This window comes from Xiphias gladius, chromosome 3, assembly GCF_016859285.1.
Source record: "Xiphias gladius isolate SHS-SW01 ecotype Sanya breed wild chromosome 3, ASM1685928v1, whole genome shotgun sequence".
Lineage (NCBI taxonomy): Eukaryota > Metazoa > Chordata > Actinopteri > Istiophoriformes > Xiphiidae > Xiphias > Xiphias gladius.
In genome coordinates this window covers 13,264,095-13,273,599 of record NC_053402.1, presented here as the reverse complement: position 1 = coordinate 13,273,599, position 9,505 = coordinate 13,264,095, and the positions used below count along the sequence as shown (strand labels likewise).

Below are 9,505 nucleotides of genomic sequence, written 5' to 3'. Positions count from 1 at the left end.
TGAAGCTTCACCTTCCAACAGGACAATGACCCTAAGCACAAAGCAAAGACAACGCAGGAGTGTCTTAGGGACAACTCTGTGAATGTCTTTGAGTCGCTCAGCCCAGCCATAGCCCAGATTGAACCCAATGGGACATCTCTGGAGAGACCTGAAAATGGCTGAGAGAAGAATGGCAGAAAATTCCCAAATCCATGTGTGCAAAGCTAGTAAAGGGTCTGAATACTTATGTCAAGGTAGTATTTCTGGTTTTCCTTTTTGATAAATTTGCAAAAATTTCTAAAATTCTGTCTTTGATTTGTAATTATAGGGTACTGAGTGTAGAATTTTGAGGGGAATAGACAATTTTAGCATAGGGCTCCAAAATTACAAAATATGAAAAAAAGAGAAGTTGTCTGAAAACTTTCTGAATGCACTGTACATCGGAGCCGTGTCCATGCCAACTAACCTGATTCCGAAGTCCCGTAAAACACCCCCCCCCTTGCTCTTCCCTCTGGATCTACACTGATCTCATACATGGCCTCTCTGGAACCCAACTGATGGAAATCTGTCGTATCAACAGAGAACTTTAATCCCTGAGGTAGTAAAACAAAATGGAATTTCTCTTTGTGAATGCCGCAAATAAAACAGACAAAGGCAAAGATGTGTTCAGTTTGTTCCGTTTGTACCACCGAAAAGAAATATGAAGAGGTTCAAGCCTTCATAATGAAAAACTCACAAAATTACTTTAGTTATTTTTTAAGTTGTATGCCCCTAAAAGTTCAAAAATTAGCTAGCATACTGAATGCAGTGCTTCAATTCAGTAAACCAATCAACAAAAATCAATCACATGATGGGACTAGTCCTTGTGCACACTCATATTTAGGTTTTCTTATTCCTGTAACTATAAACCTTATAAACACTTTGGCCTTTGTTTTGTAACTGAATATCACACATTAAGCTCATACAAACTCTACAGTAACCGGCTATACAGGTACAGTCCGTTACAGTCCAATGTTAGTGTCCTCTTCGATCATACAATGACAGTCTGAATCTCCACCTCCTCTGGGGAGGTAATGACGTATTCCTCCTGTTGCTGCACCATCTGTATTCCCTCCTCCACTGCTTCCTCTGTTGTAACCATGGTAACTGTTCCATCTGCCGTCTCCACAGTACCCGCCGTGGCCAGCAGCGTACCGTCACTGATGGCGGAGGCCAGCGTCATGGCCACCTGCTCTGTCAGGCTCTCAGGTGTAGCGATGGTGATGGTGTCACCGCAGTCGGAGATGGACGGGCCCTCCTCGTTCACTGCCACGTTGCGCACAATGATCTGGTGGCTTCCCGTGCCTCCGGCGCCATGTGACTGGCTGACAATTCGCTGCACCACTTTCATGATGTGGTTTCCCATCTGGCAGGGAGAGGTTCGATATAAATGGTAGTAGTACGGTTACTTATAAGATAACACAAACACAACTAACAGTTAGAAGTAATCTCTTTTATATCCTTTATTGTAACAGTTAGAAACTTATTATGTTAATTAACCTGAACTTTAGAAAAGGCAGCGATACTAAGAAAATGCAGAGATTCTCACATTCTGAGACTACTGTAGATCATGCAGACGTACTCATTTATGTTGGTGTGTATTACTGTGTTCGTGTTTTTGTACTTGTGTATACTGACCTCATTTGGGCTGTCTTGAATGAGTGTAACCTCTTCTTCCTGCACTTCCTCCTCGGTTTGAGTCTGGAGAATATGATAAGAGCAGATGAAATGAATAACAAAAGCTAGCAGTATGTTGTACCCAACATTGATAAAATGCATTTAACTTACAAAAACTTAATAATAGCTAAGAACAATAAGGCACTGCCATACTGTATTCTGCAAAACACTTTGTTACTCAACTCCAAAGTGTTTTTGAAACTCAGATTTGGACTCAATTCTAGTCTTGTTTTCAGTCGGTTACTCTATGACAGAATACAGTGTGAGAAGCTTTGATGTTAGTAATTGGTTGAGCCTTTTCTGGGATCAATTACTTCTAACCCATTGTTTCCTGCAGCCAAGGACGAGAACTACACACTGATAAATGTATTTTTGACCATTTATCTTCACAGGCGGACGTGTATTTTTTATTTTATTTTTATTTATTTATTTTAGGAAAGAGAGCGTTGTGGTTTCCTTCAATGAATACTACTCCTGTTTCTGTTTTTACTATACATTAAATGCTTTCAAGAACAAGAAATGCCTGCAAATTTAGTCACTGCCTACACCAACTTCAAAGAGCTGAGTGATTGCTTCTAATCAACAACCCAATCAAATCCCCACAGATGTGATCATTTTGGACGCATGTCAAGAGTGAAATTGTTTTGCACTTTAATCAGCGATGTAACAGCGTGTATTCTGCTATTGATTGCTAACAGAATATACCCGCTGCGATACCACTGATTGGGGTGTGGACAGATGTGCAACGTGCTTCGGAGATTGAACCCAGAGAGCAGTCCATCAGCAGTTTTCCCAGTGTTATTTTTCCCCAACCAATAGTTGTGATGTAAGAGAAGAAACCACACTTTCTCCTTGCTCTAATCCTCTGCGGCTCTTACCTTGATGATATACTCCTGTGTGTCCGCCACCACAGATGAGAACTCCACCAGGACAGCATGAGGGTCCTCTGAGATGATGGCTGCTGTAGCAAGGCTGTCCACTGACGCCTGCTCCTCTGTTACCTCACCCTGCTGCTCGCTGGAATCTTCCTTATGGCAGCCTCCTGGTGGAAATCAAAACCAGCTTTTCCTATAAAGCCTGTTAATTTCACTTGCTGGAAATACTGATTATGCAAGGAACGATTTACCGTGGTTTTTGTTTTGATTTCTGTCAATCAGACTGACCTTTAGCACGCATATGCCGATTTAGGGTCCCGTGCTCAGCAAAGCCCCGCCCACACTTTGGGCATTTAAAAGGCTTCTCTCCGGTGTGATGGCGGATATGTCGCACCAGAGAGCCTTTCTCCCTGAAACCTCTCAAGCAGAACTGACACACATAGGGTTTCTCATCTCCATGAGTCCGCTGATGGACCTGCAAGGCATTCTGAGCAAGAAAAAGAGGTGCGTTAGAGATTATATGACCTTTATGTCTCTCAATGATATATAGTGAGGGAAAAGTAACAATGAAACCAAAGCTGAAAATTCACAGACACAAACATTAATATCTACAAGCAGAACAGGTAAATTACATTCAAATCACCTTGGTCTTGTATCCTTTGTTGCATCTGGCACAGTGGTAGGGTCTTTCATCCGAGTGGGCCCTCATGTGCTCACGTACATGCCCAACGGTTTTGTACAGCTTGCCACACTCACCACACTTATATCTCCTCTCACTGACATGAACTTCCATGTGTTTCTTCAGCAGGTAACCAGTCAGAAACTCCTTTTGGCAAAGTGTGCACTTAAAGGGCTTGTAACCTGCAAACAGAGATAAAATGTATCTTTGGACCAACAAAATTTTAGTGTCTCATCAACAGCTTTCTTTTGATTACATGTTTTTTTACAAAGTTTGATAGGAAAAGTCAAAGCATACAGTAATGCTGTGGGTCTTCATTAATGGTTCTAGACTTACCCAAATGGCCCTTGACATGAAAGCGGAAGTAGTTCAGTCCCTTGAAGGAGCGATTACAGTGTGGACACGTGTACAATTTTGAGGATGTCTGTTCATCTCCATCCTCTGTTTCCTGCAAAAGAAACAGGAGAGGAAAAGCTGCTTGAAAATCAGTGTTATACAAATAATCTGCAACAGTGAATTATGATTGGGAGCGCAGAGTTCCACTAAAACTAACTTTAAAAAATACAAAGGTGCATTAATTAATCATCCTTGGTTGCTGGAATTGTGCTAGTCGATCCCAGTTCCTGGCACACCTACCTCTGCCTCCATCTCCACAAACTCTTCTTTAATCTGGATCTCTGTGATACTCTCATTAACATCAGGACAGTCGGAAACCTCTTTATCTATCTCCTCGGTTTCCTGTGAGGTCTCTTCAACCACTGTTTCCTCTGTCCCCAGTGCAATGCCAGAGTTGATGATGGCCTGACAGATGAGGTTGTCGCCCGCTGCTGCAGCTGCAGCCAGGGCTTCTGCCTGAGACTGCTCGACCACCACCTGGACAGAGGGAGAGCAATAGATAAAGAGAACGGGTTGGATGACAGTTTCAGGCAAAATCAGCTCATATTAAAAAAACAAAAAACAAAACGTATTTTCTTTATCATTGGAAAAATATCCCTAAAATCACTTGAAGAAAATAGTATGTCTGTTGTGTGTATTTTCATTGGTAACAGTTCATTTAACTTTTAGCTAAATGCGCACCCTTTTTCCACTCACCTGCTGCTCCTGCGTTGTTCCATCCACCTCCATTGTAAAGTGGACCTGATGGAGGACCTCTTGGGAACCAGCCTCTACCACACTGACGACAGCAGTCTGAGCCTCCACTATCTCCTGTTCCTCCGGTTGCTGCTCCACAACCACCACCTCTTGCTGGCCAGCCCCTGCAGCGTGATCAGCTTCGACACCTGCACAATACACACAGACCTGTCAGAGACTCAATGGACCGTCACTTCCTTAGGGATGCTGAATCTATGTTTAAATAAAGTACAACATAAAGGACATATCACTGTAAAAAATTAAACCCACGTAATGCCTGATTAGTGAGTATAAAACAGGGTCAACTTTTAAAATTCTCAAGTATTCCATCAAAAGCTACAGCTTGTTTGCTTTGATAGAATAGACTGTGCAAGTCCATCAAGCCTCCGTCTTCAGATCACAGCTCCCGCAGCAAAAATCTGACCTTTTTGCACTCCATCTTTGCTGACCAGGATCTCCTTGTACTGAACGAAGCGGATCTTTTCTGTGCAGGGTGTGAGGGCCTTAAGGTGTCTGGTGAGGGCACCTGACTCTCTGAAGGACTGGCCACAGAGGGTACAGCGATACGGCCGCTCATCTGCAAGACAACAGGAAGAATGCAGCTTTATCATTAAGTCAAATTTATTAGAGGATATCAACTCAAGACAAAACCAGTCCCTAAGTTTCCTCTCTGTACCGGTGTGACGACGGTTGTGGCGAATCAGGGAGCCTTTAGTACGAAAGGAGGTCCCACACAGGTCACATGAGAAGTTCTTCTGGTCACTGTGAGTTTTCATGTGAGTTCTCAAGATGTTGGTCTGTTGTGGGAAATAAAGTGTATTCGAGAGTTGACACCAGCAACACCAAGTATAATAAATACCCTTCTTGGCATCACTTATGAAAAGGATTTCTGACAGTTAGGAAATCTCATGTTACTCATTTCATGTACCCAAAAATATAACATTTTCTAAATAAAGACATGCACACAAATGAAATGTGTGACTCACTGTTTTAAATGTCTTTTCACAAAGTTGGCAAATGTAGCGTCCCTCTTGGGTGACTTTGTAAACAGGCTTGTCACTGTCAGCGTTGTCTGATATGGATCCTTCAGTCCCATCTGACTGGTCATTGACTTTGAGTGAAGCGATTTTCCTCCTGCGACCTCGACCCAACAGACCGCTGCTTTCATCTGTGTGAAAAACAGACAAAACGACAATTCAATCCCACTGATGATCTAAAATCTAATTCAAAGACTGAAACAATTTTGACTGGAGCTGAAATGAACAGTCTTTTGACTGATTAGTTGATCAACAAAAAATAATCTGCAGCTATTTTTTTAATTTATTGCTTCAGTCATCTTTAAAGTAAAAATACTGAACTTTCGCTGATCTCAGCTTCTCAAATGTGTGGATTTGATGCTTTTCTTTGCCACAATGGCAGTGACCAGAACATCTTTGGGTTTTGCGCAGATGATTGGATAAAATAAGCAACTGGCATAAGCCACCCTGTCAGCTGAAGGAAATTTTAATGGGCATTTTTCACTATTTTCTGACATTTTATGGACTAAAGAAATCTATTGAGAAAATAAAGGCCTAGCTGGCTGCAACTAACGTCTATTTAAATTAGCAATTAATCTGCAGATTATTTTTGTGATTAATGTATTAATCGTCATGTCTTCATGATGACTATTAAAAGGCTAAAGAACGGTGAGGGTCTTTAAGTACACTTACTTGTCAGTTTATTAGTAGCACCTAGCTCAAACTAATGCAGTCTAAAACAACAGTCCTGCAATAAATCCTCCCTTCATGGAGGTTATAATGTTCAGTAATTGTCAAAACTGTATTAAAGAGGAGTTGATTCAACTGTATGATCATTTTGGAGGATGTAGTTTGTGTTGCTGTCTAACCGTATTGCGTTATACAGCGATGTGTGTCTGTTATTTAACCTACCCTCAGTGATATCAATGGGGTGGACAAAATAGTAGGGACATCTGTCAACATAACAATGCACTTCAACAGCACCAGAGACTACATTCACCAAAAGGATCATACATTTGAATCAACACCTCTTTAACACAGTTTCAACTAAAACTTAACATTATAACCTTCGTGAAGGGAGGATTTGTTTCAGTATTACACTAAGTTAGTTTTAGCTAAGTGTACCTGATAAACTGACAACTGATGGGATATAATAAATTGTTAGTTGCAGTCCTTATGTTAACCCACCATTAGTGGTCTTCCCTGGTTCATCTGAGGATACACCTTCAGTTGTTTTCACCTCTGAAGAACTTCCATTGGCTGCAGTAACCTAGCAAAATGCAGAGACCAACATTTGTTCTACCTCGGCTGTTTTCAGCGGTTACTGGATCTTATAAACCAACACATCGCCGCTCTTACCTCTTGGTTGACACCCAGGCTGCTCGCCTCTCGTTTGCAGGTGTGGTGTAGCTTGTGCTGAATGAAAGCTTCCAGTGTGGAAAACTCGGACTGACAACGTCCGCACTTGTGCACGTCTTCATCTGAAGGCACACAAACAAAACCATTCCGCGTGAGATAACTTCGTACAGCATTTGTGCTGCACGCTACCAGCTAGCTGATGTGAACTCTCGTAAATACCGATGACTTGGTGGACTTCTCACGCTGCAGCGAGGAAGCAAACCAGCTAATGCTGCTAATGGCAGCTAGCTGCTAGCAACATTTGACGACCGAAGAAGTTAGCCAGGCCCAAACGCTGCAACTGATAAATATTTCGGAGTTGTTTTAGAAGACTGACCTTCGTCTCCCAGTGTAGTCTGAATTGTGATTGTCTCGGTGCCGTTCTTCGTTTGCCCCCTCTCTGTGTCTGCCGTATGATTATTTTCCACATTCATGTCGTTCGAATTCTCCGTCTCTGTCGCAACGCTGCTACACGGAGGGAAAACATGGCGGATTTACGACCCCGTAGTCATAACAACAAAAAGAGCGCCTGCGTGTGTCTTTCCACTGACATAGCGTTGAAAACAAGAAAATAATCGACAACCAACTTTCATTTGGATATTTATAAATGAAAAAATGTTTTCAACGCCAGCAGGAATTGGTTTTGTTTTACTTTTGTAACATAATACCATTACCACTTAGATATTATAGCGTGAATAACAGAGACACTCTCTTTTGAACATGTACTGTTTGGTCTTGCTCATTTTTTTTCATTTTTTTTTTAAAGCCAATGAGTTCTATATTATTAATTTTATTTTATTGTCGGCAAAAACACACAACCATAAATAAACTTTGTTATCGTTATTTGTTCAATGGATAAATAAATAAATAAATAACAAAACAAAAAAATATTAATTGATGTAATTTCAGCCATAAATCATATACGTTTTTTAAAATAAAAAAAACAACAATAATCCGTCTGAAATGCATCTCTACTAATAAATGATATAGATGCCTTCTGTTCATCCCTTGAATGCGATTAATATCTGATTATTCAGAATGTATTCAATGTTTTCCGGCAGTGATCATGCACGTCTATTTTGCTTACATAGCTTATATATTCTCCAAACCTCTCTGCATGTGCAGCTGTAATCATGTACAATGGATAATACAGTTGGGCTGCAACAAACAATGATTTTCTTTATCAATTAATCTGTAAATTATTTTTCTCCATTAATCGTTTAATCACTTGGTCTATAAAAAGCCAGAAATCAGTGAAAAATGCCCCTAACATTTTTCCAGTGTCCAAGGTGATGTCTTCAAATGTCTTCTTTCATCCGACAAACTTTCCAAAAACCCGAAGATATTCAGTTTGCTATTATGAAAGACTAAACAAGAAAAAGACTGAAACCGAATATTCACGTCAGAAGCTTGAACCAGATAGTTTTGGCATTTTTTCTTAAGAAATGACTCAGAATGATGCTGAAATTTCTGAGCTCTCATTCAACCTATTCTAGCACACCTAGGTTATCCCCAGAGTAAGTGTGTGTCAGATTTGGGGCCCCACATTATCAAGGGCCTGAAAGCCACATGTGAAGACAAATGTGCTAAAACCTTTCTAATTCAAATCAGTCTAATTCAATCTATATGCAGATAAATATATCAGGCCCAGACACACAAAGGAGCCCCCCCCCCCTCCTGAAAATATTCAAATTCCCAGATACAATCTGATTAATAATGTGGAGATCCTCAAAGCTATCACAGTTTCTTCATGTCTGACAAAATTTTGTTTTAGGGTCAAACTACTGTCTCTAAGAGACCCATGATAACAGCCCCTTAAACAATTTCTGTAAATGATGCATCTTCATTAAGATGTCTACTTCTGCAAGATTTCCTATTTTGTTAATGCACCTATTAAGGAAAGGGATTGAACACACCTTGTCCCTGCTTCCTAGATGTTGCTTCATGAAAATGCTTTACATTGTTTCATTGTGTTATTTTTGCACAATAGTAATTCCATGTTGACACAGAGGCCCTTACAGATAAAAAGGCAGCATCAGTAAACAGGGCAAAAGTAGCAAAATTTTGGCAGCAATGATGTGGCTTGAGGGAGAACTAGGGGCCCGCAGTGTATTTTCTCCTTAAATGTCCCCTAAATGTTTGACTTGTCTTGCAAGGTCACTTGCACAGAGAAACAGAAAACTGTACAATGAAATTCTTATTCTGCATTCCTTCTTGTAGCAATTTAAAAATAAATATGAAATACTTAAAACTAATAGATAAAACATGTAAAAGAGGGATGAAATTTCAAGGGAGAAGCTCATGTTACACATGAGAAGATTAAGTAGTACCAGTTTGGCCAGAGCAGTGACTGTGTGATGGGGTGTAGATGCATAACACTGTGAATGTGGGTTGTTTTGGGGTTTTTTTGTTTGTTTGTTTTATTATATATATTTTATAGTGAAAATGTTATACCTTTAATTACTGTTTATTTCTGACCTGTCTTGACCTCCTCCTTTTCCCAGTGGCTGACAGTCCCTTCTCCTTTATTTTAAGTGAACATGACTCATATCAGCATTTTAAGATTGTAGGCTTTTGGACTTATAGGCCTATAGTTCGTGCAAAGCATGTAAGATACAGAAAGACAAGACAGTTAAATCCACACTGTAGGAGATGACGAGAGATGAAGAGAAGCACAGCAAAATCTAGAGCTTTACGAAGGATAGCAATTC

General features: G+C 40.4%; 1 protein-coding gene across 1 annotated transcript; it reads right to left on the bottom strand.

Annotated features, from left to right (window-relative positions):
- e4f1 (E4F transcription factor 1) lies at window positions 1–7,293 on the bottom strand. The gene is made up of 14 exons (XM_040154585.1): window positions 7,132–7,293; window positions 6,756–6,877; window positions 6,585–6,666; window positions 5,367–5,548; window positions 5,057–5,177; window positions 4,805–4,957; window positions 4,342–4,529; window positions 3,886–4,122; window positions 3,586–3,697; window positions 3,214–3,431; window positions 2,859–3,057; window positions 2,574–2,737; window positions 1,657–1,719; window positions 1–1,384 (listed from the first exon to the last, which is right to left on the bottom strand). Exons 1-14 carry the CDS (start codon window positions 7,226–7,228, stop codon window positions 1,010–1,012), a joined length of 2,313 nt encoding a protein of 770 aa, XP_040010519.1. The 5' UTR covers window positions 7,229–7,293; the 3' UTR covers window positions 1–1,009.
- Window positions 7,294–9,505: the final 2,212 nt, after the last annotated feature.